General features: G+C 34.4%; 1 protein-coding gene across 2 annotated transcripts in view; it reads right to left on the bottom strand.

The window, feature by feature from the left end:
- XRCC4 (X-ray repair complementing defective repair in Chinese hamster cells 4) overlaps positions 1-14,994 on the bottom strand; it is a 210,967-nt gene that overhangs the window by 127,978 nt on the left and 67,995 nt on the right. For both annotated transcript variants that reach the window (XM_006775506.2, XM_006775507.2), the window contains exon 4: positions 2,115-2,281. In XM_006775506.2, coding sequence (XP_006775569.1) covers positions 2,115-2,281 — 167 coding nt within the window. The remainder of the gene's footprint in view (positions 1-2,114; positions 2,282-14,994) is intronic.

The raw sequence follows: 14,994 nt of genomic DNA, 5'->3' as shown, positions 1-14,994 counted from the left end.
CTATTTGTTATCTTACTTCTATCATTGACAGTCCCTCTAGGTTGTGGGCTGCTTGCCTGTGTTCCTGAGAAGCATCTACGGTACCAGTCTATAGAGTGTGTTTTCTTTAGTGAATTACCGGTATGTTTACCGGTAATAAACTTGCACTGTTTTATGTATATGTTTGATTACATACAGCCTTGTGACAGTTTTCCTGCATGTCATAAGCATTTGAATATAAATTAAAATGTTAAAATCAAATCTGATATTGTTTTACCTTTTATTTGGTGTGTGGAAGGTGTGCGGAAGAGGGGGTAGTCTTATACGGCGAGTATATAACAAACTCTGTATTTTGAGTGGAAATGTTAGGGGGTCGTCTTATACGCCCAGTAGTCTTATACGCCGGCAAATACGGTAATAGCTGGCACATAATAAGGCAGGTGATAAGATACATGGCTATGCTTTTGATCAAATAGAAAACCTTTTGCCACAATACCACAAAGACACTTTCTGCATAGATCAGATACAGTGAATCAAGCATCTGTGGGCCACATATATGTATCCCTCACACAGGGAACATTTTCTCATCTTTGCTCCCTGCTGCTTTCCATTCTATGGCAGTGGTGTTGAATACTGATGAGATAATACCTCTTTCAACCTCTGGCAGACATTTTAAAGCAATTTGTTCAAGTACCAAGGACCCAGGCTGCATTTTTGTGGGCAATTTGTGGATCAAATTTTCTATCATCTTGAGGGTATTTTGAGTTTTAAATATAATGTCTTACCACGAACACAGTACATCTCCTTTAATTTGATTTATTTCATATATAAATAGGCCCCAAAACATGCATTGTAAGAGATATTTGAGATCAATTCAAACATGAATAAAATAGAAGTTAAAGAAAAAAATTAACCTATTTTTCTGTATGTTTTCCTAATATTTATAGATATTTTATTTGGTTTTATTATTTTTATATGGTTGGAGATAAAAATTAATTCAGAACTAAGTGAACTACTTTCTTAATTTAATAATTGAGAGCCAAATATAACCCAGGTATTAGAAACTTAATTTTGTTTGTCTCGCATTAATTAATAAAACTGATTAAATAAATACAAATAATTTATTTTAGTCAACCTCATTTTCACATACATATATTGATAATAGCCTTAATTTATTCTTCATATATTCCCCCATACATATATGCTTACTAAAGTCCACAAAATCAATGTCAATGATTGCCCTAAAAAGACCCTAAATAGAATGTGTTTATGTTTTAGAGCTACTACTGATTTGAATAAAAATTTTTAAAAATCTACTGTACACACTGGAGGTAATAATAATGATCATTATTATATACATTCCCCATAATTCAGATGTTGCAAGACATATATGCACAAACATATGCTATTATACTATATATTTCTCTAGTGTTCACAACATACATTTTATTTTCTTCAAACATCCTTTACACAATAGAGTAACACAGGTTAAACCTGGGACAACCTAGATTATGCCATAGTTGAGAAAATGTGTAATTAAGAAAAAAAGTGACTTTCCTCTTCATCTTGTAAAAAATAAGAGGTAAAATCTGGAAAATAAAAGGCTTTCAAATGTCTTTTCCAGTAGTCACAATTACCTCGTCTTTTAAAAATGCCGGTGGTATGAATTTTCAATCAAACAGGAAAAATAAATTTCTATCAGGAGCCAAGACACACATCATTTGAAAAAGTTGCCATTCATATAAAGATTCCAAATAAGGAATAAATCCTTCCTTATTTATGTTTCATGTCTCTTTTTATTCACTATTAATCCTGTAATTTGCGCTAAAGTAATCCTTATAAATATCACCTTCCTAAATTTTGATTAATATTAATTGATTCTGATTCTCATTGCCCAATTATTCCTTATCATTTATAAGTTTGCTGGTACAACCAAATACTGGTGACCTAAAAGTGTTAATGTATTACTATAATGTACAAAAGTGACCAATAATTTGGTTTAATTATAATAAGTAAAGGTATAATTAATGACATTTATTTTAAGTATATGCTAGTCTATGTTACACATTAACAAATCTTTAACACTAAATGCTCTAAAGAGAGCTTGGTGTTTTTATAATACATTATGCACACACCTTCCTTGAACATCATTCCAATCTCTCAGAAGCCTTTCATTTTCTCTCTGCAGGTGCTCATTTTTGGCTTGGTTTTCTGCAATGGTGTCCAGGCAGTCACAAATAAGCTTTCTAATGACCTCAGCTGGGCTTGTGACTTTCTCTAACTTGAAGGAACCAAGTCTGAACTAGAATGAAAGGAAAATATGATTAGCTTTGGAAGAATATAAAAATTGAGCAGCCCAGTTTTAAATACACATAATTTTTTTCTGAAGAGAAAAAGTTTGATTCAAATACAGCACATTTACCAGATATAGAATGAACAAAAACCTGGGCAACTTCCTTCTTTCTTATTAAAGTTGATCACATAAAGCAACACAAAACCTAAGAATAATTTTTGTAAGTTATAATTCACTCTCCCACCTCCTAGCAGAAAACAACATAAATGCCATGTGAAGATATTATCATGATTGCTACAACCTTATTTAAATCATTCTGCTGAGATTAAGATAAGAAATTACACATGAGAATTCTTTTTTAAAAATATATATATTTTATTGATTTTTTACAGAGAGGAAGGGAGAGAGATAGAAACCGATGAGAGAGAAACATCGATCAGCTGCCTCCTGCACATCTCCTACTGGGGATGTGCCCGCAACCCAGGTACATGCCCTTGACCAGAATCGAACCTGGGACCCTTCAGTCCGCAGGCCGATGCTCTATCCACTGAGCCAAACCGGTTTCGGCACATGAGAATTCTTAATGCTAATTTCTGTTAATATTGACGGTAAAATTGAATAATTGACATAAGCTATTTCTGAAGAAAGAGAAAAATTTTGGTAATAGCTGAAAGAAGTGTAGGGTTTTAGGAAACTGATAAACCTGGGGACACCACACAGTATCAAAAGTAATAATTTATTACTATAAATTATAAATAATAAAGAACTTAATTCTTCTTCTAGTGGGCACTTTAAAATAAGATAGTATGATATAGTTTTAGTTACAGTTATGGAATTCTGAAGGATACACAGGTTCTCATTTGGTAGATAAAAATACTGAAAAGCAATGAATAATAATTACAATTATCTTCACTACTAACATTATAATTATTGCAAGAACCAGTAAGATTTTAAAAATAAATATTATATAGCTGCCATGTCTTGCAGTGGAAGGACCACTCAAGCACAGCACAAATATAAATTTATCTAATCATCACCAAAATGGAACTAACATACATTCTATAGATATAAACTGGGGTTCAGAGTAGTTATCTAATAGAGTGAAGGAATCAAGTCAAGATCCTACTCTGCTATGCTGTTCAACTGTTTCCTGACATAAGAAGATATCCTAACTAAACAACTAGGGAGAGGAAACGTGTGGTTCAGGACCTCCAGGAGAGATTCTGATGACACTGAGTGGCACAACAGAGAGAAAAACTGAGCATATTTTGGTTTGGTTTGGTTTGGTTTTAGCCTTCTAGATTAGTAATTTATACTATAGCATTTATCTAATAAGAACATTTCCAAATGTCTTGCTTTAAAAAGAATATTTTTATAAATATGTTATATACATATTGAGAAATATGAAACAGTGGTTGATAATTCTGAGGCAAATCCCTATGAGTCAATTTACAAATAAAACTATAAGTCACTAAAGTAAAAATCCAGTGTTTACAATCTGAAAAACATTTGTTTATTCCTGTAATTTAGCATCATTTGAATGTTTAACTACACAGAATAACTTTTCTGGGTAAATTGTGTTTACTAATTTACTTTAAATTTTCAGAAAGAAAATGTCGAGAGCTTGTTTGGAGGTTCTAGTAGGGGAGCGCAGCTACTCCTATACCCTTGACCGAAGGCCAATCCTCTCCTGGTGGGCGGGGGAGGTCGTCCTCTTTGACCGAGCGCACAGCTTCGGGAGGGATGCACATGGATCGGTGAGGGAGGAGGGGGACAACTGCCTAGCCAGCCAGATCGCCCACCTAGCCAGCCAGATCAGCCGAATCAACCCTGGCGATCAATGGGGTGACAGATGTTGCAGCCAAATCGCCCTCACATCCGAAAATGTCTTAATATTAAAGAAACCCTGCCAAAGGCTAAATACTGATTATTCCTACATGTTGAGAAACATTTATTTATACTAGCTTTAAATCTAAAGGGGAAAAAGAATATTTATATTCTTTAGTATTATTATAGGCACACTTTAGAGGATTGAATAACCAAAATTAAAACTGTGTGTGTGTATGCTAATGTATGCTTAATCTTTTAATTTTTTTTTAATCTTATCTCTTCCTGGTTTTTTTTAACACAAGAAGGAGAATCACATTAGAAAAAAAATGGTCCTTTAATTCAATTAATACATCTAGTTGTATCAGGCTTATATATATATATAACTAAATTAAACAATTTGGACAATGTTTACCAAAAAAAAAAAAGACTTGTAAAACCCAAGAATTATCATTTATTCCATTAAAATTATTTCAGGCAATTTGTCACATCTGATTTATATATCTTAAACTTGGAATTAAATGACCAAAAGCACTTGCAATTTTCTCATATAATGAAACAAGAGTCCATTTAACAAGCTTGTAAGTTTAAATAAGAAAATTTTATCTATGTATGGAATATATAAGTTGAAAGTAAATTTGAGTATTTACCCTGAGAAGCTTCTCTTAGTGTAAACATATATGCACACAAAATAAAGATCATCTGTAGAGTATTACTTTTCAAGTCAATACAAAGTAGAAGAAAAATTAAGCTTATTTTATTTTTAGACAACAGATTACATTATCAGTAAAATGTAAACACAAAAACGTGATTTTTAATTCATCACAATTGTCAGGCAGCTTTTACTAAGATGCTCATTTTTAAAAAGGAAAGAGTTTTCATCACTTGAAAGTTTCAACAATGACAAATGAATAATTAATTTGTGCCACATTTTAATCCTGAATATAGTAATTGGTAAAATACAAATACACAGATAAACACAAGTCCAGCCCCCATCCTTCTATCTTAGATGGCAGAGGAAGAAGGAACCAATTCTAAATCACTCATTACAATCAACTTCTATAAAAACATATATACATTTCAAATGTATATATTCAAAATTCCAAAAGAGATTCTTATATCATTTCTTGGCTATTCTGTATAGAATAAACTTAAAATGTCACTGCCTCTTAACAGTAGGAAACTATTTTTTGGTTTCTATTTTCTAATTATAGTCCCTAATTTTTTCCTTTAACAAATGTGAACATCTGCTATTCCAAACAATAAAAATGAACAAAAAGTATATCGAAACTCAATCCAAAAAAAGGATTTTACTTAAATATTATTTCTTTGAAAAATTCTGTTCAGTATGAGAGAGTGACTCTCCTGGACCATTTTGCTTATATACACACTATAGACTCGGTGCATGAACTTCGTGCACAGAGAGGGGGTTCCCTCAGTCCAGTCTGTACCCACTCCAATCGAGGACCCCTTGGGAGATGTCCGACTGCTGGTTTAGGCCCAATCCTTGTGATCAGGCCTAAACTGGCAGTCGGACACCCCTTTCACAATCTGGGACTGCTGGCTCCTAACCCCTCCCCTGCCTGCCAGCCTGATTGCCCCTAACTGCCCTCCCCTGCAGGCCTGATCTTGCCTCCAACTGCCCTCCTCTGCCAGCCAATTTGGCTCTGATTGGTCAGTTTCTATGCCAGTCAGCATCTCTGGGCCTATCAATGGCGCCTGATCAGAAAGATGGGGCTGATCAGCAGCCCCAGTGGAGGCCTGAAGAGAAATGGAGGCGTGGCTGTTGGGCAGGCTGGGAGAGAAAGAGAGACAAGTTCTGATCAACGGCTGCCACAGAGGCTACGGATCAGACCCTGCTTCTCTCTCTGCAGGCCTCTCTCCGGGCCTGATCTGCAACCCCCTAGGCAGTCAGTGCTGGGTCGCCATAGCAACCCAGCACTGACTTCCAGTCTGGTCGAGACTTCAGTAGTTATGACCCTGGCTCTTTATTATATAGATGGGTCAGAACAGAGAAGGAAACACCCTTCCACTTTCACAGCTGCTGTTCCAGCCTGCCCACATCATTACAGATGCAAGGCTCCGCTTGCCCATATGCACGGAATTCCGATGAGGACTTCATATCAGGCTGAATGAATTCAGAGGCAAAAAGTATTTCTGTGCTCTAATCTATATTCAGCCCATCCTTATCCTGCCACTCAAATGAAAAGTGGCAATGAAGGAAAGTATTGTTTATAAAACTAGCAAATTTGCACAAAAGCTATATTATATAGTTGGGTCAATTTTAAATTCTTTAGCTTTTTGTTTGACAAGTAAGGCTATTAGCATTACTGTTCTTTATTTATTAGTTCTGTCATTTCAAAATAATCTGCAATATAAAATCTTGGCTTCAAATGGTACACCAGAATCAGAAACCACAAATTAAAGACATTTTGGAAGCATTTTTTTTCTTTAGGAGCATGGGCAAAAATACGTTTCTTTTTGTAGCCAGTTCCAAAGATCTTTTGAGGAATTCAATGTACATAGATCTATACTGAGCACCTCAATCAGTCTACAATCTAAGATTTAAGCTGTCTTTATTTTTCTATGTAAAAAAGTTGAGAACAATTAACTTTCTAAATGTAGTTAATCAAGGTAGGTTATACTAGACAAATACATAATTGCATATGCATAGTTGTAAAATTCTAGTAATATAGGAAATCAGTTATATTAGGTAATAAATAGGAGAGTAAACAGTATTACTTTGGCCTAGTTATATTAATCAACAACTGTAAGTATTTTGAATCAACCGTATTTTCACTAAGAACTTTTGATCATGAACTCTTTGATTCAGTGACATGCTCAAATGTTTATTTTAGATTTAAACAAATAAAACATTACAAATGAAACTTCTAAAGCAGTAACATAACTAAGTTGACAACTGGTCACATTTATCTCCCAAGGTAGCTAGACCTGAGAAAAGAATACTGATAAGAACTAAAGAGGCAAGAGAGCTATATTGTGAGACTACTAATCTTACTTTTCCAACCATTTTCTTGTCCAACTTCCTTATGGCTCAAAAAAATGCTTAAACATCTCAGACTACATAATCAAGATGGCTCTGCAGCCCTAGCTGGTTTAGCTCAGTAGATAGAGCTTCAGCCTGCTGACTGAAGGGTCCTGAGTGGATTCCGGTCAGGGCACATACTCAGATTGTGAGCTTAACCCCCAGTAGAGGGCGTGCAGCAGGCAGCCGATCAATAATCCTGTCTTATCATTGATGTTTCTCTCTCTCTCTCTCCCTTTCTCTCTGAAATCAATCAAAATATATATTTGTTTTAAAGGAGGCTCTGCATATTTTACATCCTGTAGGTTCTTAACCGTTTGACTGCTAAGGAGTGCTATCGCGCTCTTCTTATTTAAAACAAATTTATGTAAACAACTGGTATATTTTAATTTTTGTTGTTGCAAAGCAATACAAGTGAGTTTATTGTATAAAAAGTGTTTTACATTTTTCCCCATACACGCGCAATTAGTGCCGCAGTTTTGGCATATGTCCGAAAAAATACGTCAGCAGCCAAACAGTTAAAATCAAAATGCAATAATCTAAAAGTAAAAAATGGGCTGAGCTCTAATTATAGTACTTCAAATTATTAGCATTTCAAGACCATGCTATATGCTTTAATATATTAAGTATTATCTAAGAATTCTTATTTCGGTCTTCATAATTGTAAAAATTCATTGATGGGAGTTAGAGAATCCTTGAAACAAAAATCCAACAGTCTATATCAGGAGTGGGCAAACGTTTTGACTCGAGGGCCACAATGGGTTCTTAAACTGGACCAGAGGGCCGGCACAAAAGCATGGATGGAGTGTTTGTGTGGACTAATATAAATTCAAAGTAAACATCATTACATAAAAGGGTACGGTCTTTCTTTTCAATAGTTTTATTCATTTCAAACGGGCCGGATCTGGCCCACGGACCGTAGTTTGCCCACGGCTGGCCTATGTGGTTAGGGAATAATAGAAGTTACTTTTACTTAGAATGACTATAAATTTTCACTCCATTAGTATGTTAAAATACAGGTAATAAGTCTTTTGGCTCACAGGAAATATAGTGAAATCTATATTTACCTTAGTCTAATTAGGAGTTTTAATTAACATTGAAAAATTATACTATATATAAATTCAGAATCAACTAGAAGGCTTTCTTATAGTAACTGGTCAAATTAAAACACATCATGTTGACATTAGAAACATTTTGAACAAAATTTTTTATAAAAACTTGTATTAACCATAACTCTATTGTCCTTAAAATCAGCTATCATCCTATGTAATAAAAGGCTAATGTGCAAATCAACCAAACGGCAGAACGACTGGTCACTATGACATGCACTGACCACCAGGGGGCAGACACTAAATGCAGGAGCTGCCCCTTGGTGGTCAGTGTGCTCCCACAGGGGGAGCACCACTCAGCCATAAGCCCTGAGCTGGGCTCACAGCTGGAAAGCACAATGGCGGTGGCGGGAACCTCTCCTGCCTCTGTGGCAGAAGAAAGGATGTCTGACTGATGGCTTAGGCCCGGGGGGAGTGGGCCTAAGCCATCAGTCAGGCATTCCCCAAGGGCTCCTGGATGGCACAGGCCAGGCTGAGGGGACCCCCCGCCCCAAGTGCACAAATTTTCGTGCACTGGGCCTCTAGCAAACTAATATCTCAACACTAGTGATCCTTTAAGTCATAGAAATACAAAGTATCTTTAAATCCTCAATTTAAATAAAATGAGAAAATATGAAATCAAGACAAAAAATGCTCATTTATTTTATAGTTTATGATTTTTAAAGTTTTTAAAAGCTTAATAATTATATTTTAAACTACAGATTAAAAATTATTCTGCCATATATTGTCATTCAAAAGTATTTACTAAGAATCCAAAAATCTTTACTTATAACTTTATAATTTACTGGTAATGGCAGATCTCTATAGGAAACAAATTTCTATCCAAAATATTTACACACAAAAACTGGTAATATTTACTTTGATTCATTTCCTTAGTTACTTAGAGACAAGATAAAAACAAATTATTGTTCTAAAAACATTCAAAAATTTTAATGTGTTTTTTAGTTGAATACTTACATAACAGAAAATCTGTTTATAAGCTATAAAATTTAGCATCTAATTTTGATGAGATTAAGAAGAACTGGAAAGTACATTGAATGCTAACTATGAATTTAATTGCATTTTCTTGCAAAGAAAAAAGTAATTAAATGTTAACAATAAGGTAGTTTCAGTTCAGGTACTAATAGCAAAGTAAACTGCATTAGACTAACCCTGCTGGAGATAATAATTATAAACACTGACACAGGAAAAAACAAAACAAAACACAAAAACCTAAAAACAAAAATCTATTTAAGGAATTGGAAAATGACTGAGAGAAGGCAGCAGTTGGAGAGTCCTCAAAAGAGGACGAGATCCATATTTATATGACTGTTTCTCACAGGGCACTCCTCACTCCTAGAGCTCATGTACAACAAGTAGAAACCACACTTGCTGACGTGAAAGGTGTCCACGGGTGGAATTCTGGGCTATATACACACACTAAATAAATAGTTTGAAAATAGGGGAAAAAAAATCAGAGGATCAATACAGTATAGGCTCAGTTACAATCCCCAGAATAAAATTAGACAAAAAAGAAAACAAAATGGAAAATTTTAAAAGTATTAGAAGAAATGCATGAACTAAAAGATTTAAATTAACTGATAGAAAGGGTCTACTATAAGGTCCAGAACACTGGATTAAAAGAGGACTCATATCAAGACATACCATCATTAAATTTTAGAGCATGTCGGACAAGAGGATCCTAAAAGATTCCAGAGCAATAAAATAGGTTACATATGAATGATTAGGAATCAGAACGGCACTGGATTTCTACAGCTCTTCTAGATATCAGAAGTCAGTTAATTAACGTCTTCAAAATAATGAAGGCATATTCAGAGAATATGTTCCACCAATGTGATGAAATAAACCAAATTATAACATAACATTCTTCTAATAATAAGTAATATTTAATGAGTACTTACTATGTTTTAGGAATTATGTCAGTTAATACAGAAGTCTCTGTGGGACTAATAGAAATAAATTCAGATTTTGAGCTCTGTATCTAAGACTAAAATAGTATAAGGAGCCCTGGTCAGTGTGGCTTAGTTGCTTGGACATCTTCCCATGCACTGAGAGGTCACTGGTCAGGGCACATGACAGCTTGCGGGACCAATCCCAAATTGGGGGCATACAGGAAACAGCCAATCTATGTCTGTCTCTCTCTCTCTCTCTCTCTCTCTCTCTCTCTCTCTCTCTCCCTCTCTCTCTAAAAATATATATAAAAAATTTTAATTGTATAAGGAATATGTGAAATGTAGTCCAAAATTTCTGTAGGATCCTACATGAAAACTTCAAATTCAATTAAATATCCTTTCTTTAGTTTTGTATGATGAAAGTTCTATGTTATAGAAAGATGAATCAGATAGAACATATGCTTCACATAAATGCAAGAGTAATAGTATTTTATAAGACCTACAATGTTAATAGATTAATTTCAGAAAAATCAATGCAAGCTATAATACCACAACCATACATTTTTAAAATATATTTTATTGATTTTTTACAGAGAGGAAGGGAGAGGGATAGAGAGCTAGAAACATCGATGAGAGGGAAACATCGATCAGCTGCCTCCTGCACACCCCCTACTGGGGTTGTGCCTGCAACCAAGGTACATGCCCTTGGTCAGAATCGAACCTGGGACCCTTCAGTCTGCAGGCCGACACCCTATCCACCGAGCCAAACCGGCTAGGGCACAGCCATACATTTTTAACATTTAAAAACTCAAAGTATAAACTTAGCCAGAATAAAAGAGTAAAATATTTGGGGACTAAAATTACTGTTTTTAATGAAATAATGTCATTAATACATAAAATACCAAGTGTTTTGTGGTAACTATGTAAATAAGTCCTGTTACATAGACTAGCACCTTGCTGTTAGCAAATATTAAAACCAGAAGCTCAGTTTCAGTGTAGTCCAAAAAAAAAAAAAAATCAATTGTTTTGGCATATTATAGCTTCACTTCTGCAAACTTTCTTATTGAAGCAATCAAATGAGAACTCTTACCCATTGCCAAAAAATGTCCAAATGGTATAGCAGTTATTGTATTTTGACAATGTAGTAATCCAAGTTCATTTAAAGGGGTACTAAAGGATGAATCCCTAAAACTAAAGTGAAGGAATAGTGATAGCGTTTTGAAAATACAGAATACATTGAGAAACACGGTTATATAAAAAGTTATATTCACAGAGAAACAATGTCAGATGCAAAATGAATATTTAATAATATTTTTAAAGGATAATTTTTTTGTATGACTCAAAAGTCAGAGCAAAGATGTATGTTCAATTACCAGAAATGCTTTGCCACTTACTGTCATTGTTACAATATATGAAGAGAGATTCACATCCACTGGTGTACATGCATATATAATCCTCTCCTTTCATGTGTGGGTAAAACTTGTGAATTTAATGAGATACTCATGTGATTAGATTGGGTTACATGGCACATCAGACTTTAAAAAGAAAAGATTATTTCGGCTGGGCCTGATCATATCAAGTGAGCCCTTAAAATGGACCTTCGTGAAGAACAGAAATTCAACTTGAAGGGAATTCTCTGCTGCTGGATTTGAAAGTGGAGGATGCCAGGAAATGTCCACTAGGAGCTGAGAACCACCCGTGGCTAACAGCCAGGGGGAATGAATGCTGCCAACAAACATGTGAGCTGGGAAGAAGAATGCGAGCTCCACATGAGAATGCAGTCCTGCTGACACTTTGATTTCAGCCTCGTAAGATCCCAAGCAGAGAACCCAGTTATGACATGGCTAGACTTCTGACCTATAGGAACTGTGAGATAATGGTTGGTGCTTTAAGCTGCTAAGTTTGTAATAATTTGTTGTGCAAAGACAGAAAACTATACAGTTGGTAATTAGGAAGTAAAGTTTTTTTTTTAATTAAACAATGGGGATTGCTTCAAGATAAGGCTGGTGGAACTGCCATATGAGAGCCAAGCAGAAATTACTTTCTAGCAACTTTGGTCTCATGAAGTTTACCCAAATGTCATATCAGGCACAAAGTGGTACACTAGAAAGAAAAATAACTTCCTAGTTATTTAATACTTCCTGTGTTATATAAAATTTTAAGTTATGTACCAAAGGAGTTGGACAGGTTTTCAGAAAGCACTTCCATGAACTCTACAGAAGAAAGCAGATGGATACAGCAAACTCACAACATACAAGGTCACTATTTCACTGGTAGTTAACAAACATGAAAAATGCTATCAGGTAATTCCTGAGAATTTAACATCTTCCGAAGGTTCTAGCCATCATAATTGCTGTACAAAATTATAACTTCAAGTTTCTCCACTGAAGAGAATAAATGACTTCCTATTAAATTCTAAAAAAAAAAAAAAGTTGCCGAAACCAGTTTGGCTCAGTGGATAGAGCATCGGCCTGCGGACCGAAAGGTCCCGGGTTCGATTCCGGTCAAGGGCATGTACCTGGGTTGCGGGCACATCCCCAGTGGGGGACGTGCAGGAGGCAGCTGATCGATGTCTCTCTCTCATCGATGTTTCTGACTTTCTATCTCTCTCCCTTTCTCTCTGTAAAAATCAATAAAATATATTTTTTAAAAAAAAGTTTGCATAGCAAAAAATTAACATATATATAATTGCTTCAAAATGCATTTCAATAATTATGGCAGAAATAAAATTTATGAAAGAATAATAGTATTAATACAGTCCTGTTGGCATTTAATGACTTAGTCTTTTGAAATCCTTCTGTTTACTGTCTGGTTTCCACAGTAATAAACACAGCCTGTTTATTTTAAATATTCCATTCTAAAATGAGGAGACCTTTTTTTCTCAAAATCATACTGCACACTAACCATCCCAAGCCAAAAGAACACAGGAGACCAAATGTGTAAAAGACAAGTAAATCCAATAAGAACATGATCCAGTCTTTAGATTTAGAAAAGAAAAATGTCAAACTCCAGCTGTTCTAACTGGAGAGCCCAGATTGGCTTACTCCTTGTCTCTTGAGGGAGACAAGCAGCCTATGACCTAATGTGTCTCCTTTGTTCATTTTTGTCAGTAAGCACAACACTTGCTTTGTGTTTCATCTTTCTCTTGTTAACATGCAACTCTCCTAAAGAGTGCAACAAAGATCTCTTTAGATCAAAAGTAAAATTCTATTCCCAATCAAGGAATATTAAAAAAATCAATCTGCAAAAATAGGACCTAAAATTTAGAACTGTCCTCAGATAAATAGTTTCAAGAAGGTATTCTTTGTTGTCCAATCAGCATTCCCTTTAAATAAATTAAAGTGTGTGTATGTGTGTGTATATATATATATATATACATATATATGTATATATATGTATATATATACATATATAATTTTAAAAAGGAAATGAACTACAAAAAATTGACCATTTTTCAAGAAATTATAAAATAAATCTGAAATATATTCATTTAAAAATTGAAGCATAAAATAGGTGGAAAATGAGAATGGGGAAAACATTAAAAACAATTTACACAAATTTCAACTCTAACTCAAGACAACCTGACACATCAAATAATCAGCCTCCATCACCAGCCCCCTTGGATTCATCCCTCTTAGCATTCTCACCAACCCCTGCTCCAAAACGGCCTGGTGCTCTCTAAGTCCACTGTATTACATTCATCCTGGATCTCCCTTCAGCATCATCCCAAGGATTCTCTTCACAGATCACATGGCGTGAGCTGAAAGCTTGGTTCATTAGTCTTTAAACTTGCTAAATACACACTTAAAAATACACAAATTCTTTGGCTTCAAGTTCTGATTTATACAGTGTTTTGGCTGCTGTTCAACTTTAAATGTTTCATAATCTTTAACTTTCTTCTTTGGCCCATGAATTTTCTTATGTATATGCTTTATATCGTTGAGAGAGACACTCTTTGTATATTTAAGTTATTACAGAAAACTTGAACTAATGTTAATTCTCTGGTTGAGGAGTCCTTTGTGGTCTACTGTCTAGTTAAATATTGTCATGTTTTAGTATGCTTGAAAAAAAAGTATATTCTCTGCTTGTTAAAGGAATCTAATGTCCCCCAAAATGTATACATACACTTTGAATAATTATAAAGGCAGTGTTTATTAAAATACATTTCATTTTCAAAACAGATCTATCTGCTTTAAAAGTGTATATACATTTTTTTGGGGGAGGGGGGCACCCTGTATCTATCAACCATCCATCCATCCAACCAATCTTATTACAGTATAATGTTCAAACATTCTATTTTCTTGCTGTATTCTCATTGGCTTACTATTTGGTTTTTGAGAGAGGTGTTTTAAAAACTTTCAATATGAATTTCAAATTGTAATTAGTCAATTGTTGTTTTCTGCTTTTTGAGGTATGTTGTCAGGTGAATACAAGTTCTCAGAATTATTATATCTTCCTAGTCATTTGGTCTTCCCTATTCCAAGCCAACACTCATTGTCTTAAGGTGTATTTTTTGAATGTTAATAAAAGTCCCTCAGAAGTTATATTTTAATTCATATTTGTCTGGTATATTTTTTTGTTTCCAAATTTTGTGATAATTATGTTTTAGATGTGTTTCTTATAAATAATATAAAGTTCAACTTTGGATTTTATAGAATCTAGAACCTGTCTTTTCATAGTGGAATTTATGTGTATATGATTAATTTACTGATTTATTTTTATCATCTTATTTTGTTTTCTGATTTTCTATGTATTTATCATTTGCTCCATTTTACTGTGTTGAACATTCCTTTAAAATATGCTTAATCACTCAAAATATTACTTTTATATTAATTTTTATTTCATGTT

This window comes from Myotis davidii, unplaced genomic scaffold (assembly GCF_000327345.1).
Source record: "Myotis davidii unplaced genomic scaffold, ASM32734v1 scaffold44, whole genome shotgun sequence".
Classification (NCBI taxonomy): Eukaryota; Metazoa; Chordata; class Mammalia; order Chiroptera; family Vespertilionidae; genus Myotis; species Myotis davidii.
This window is presented reverse-complemented; position numbering and strand designations above follow the sequence as displayed.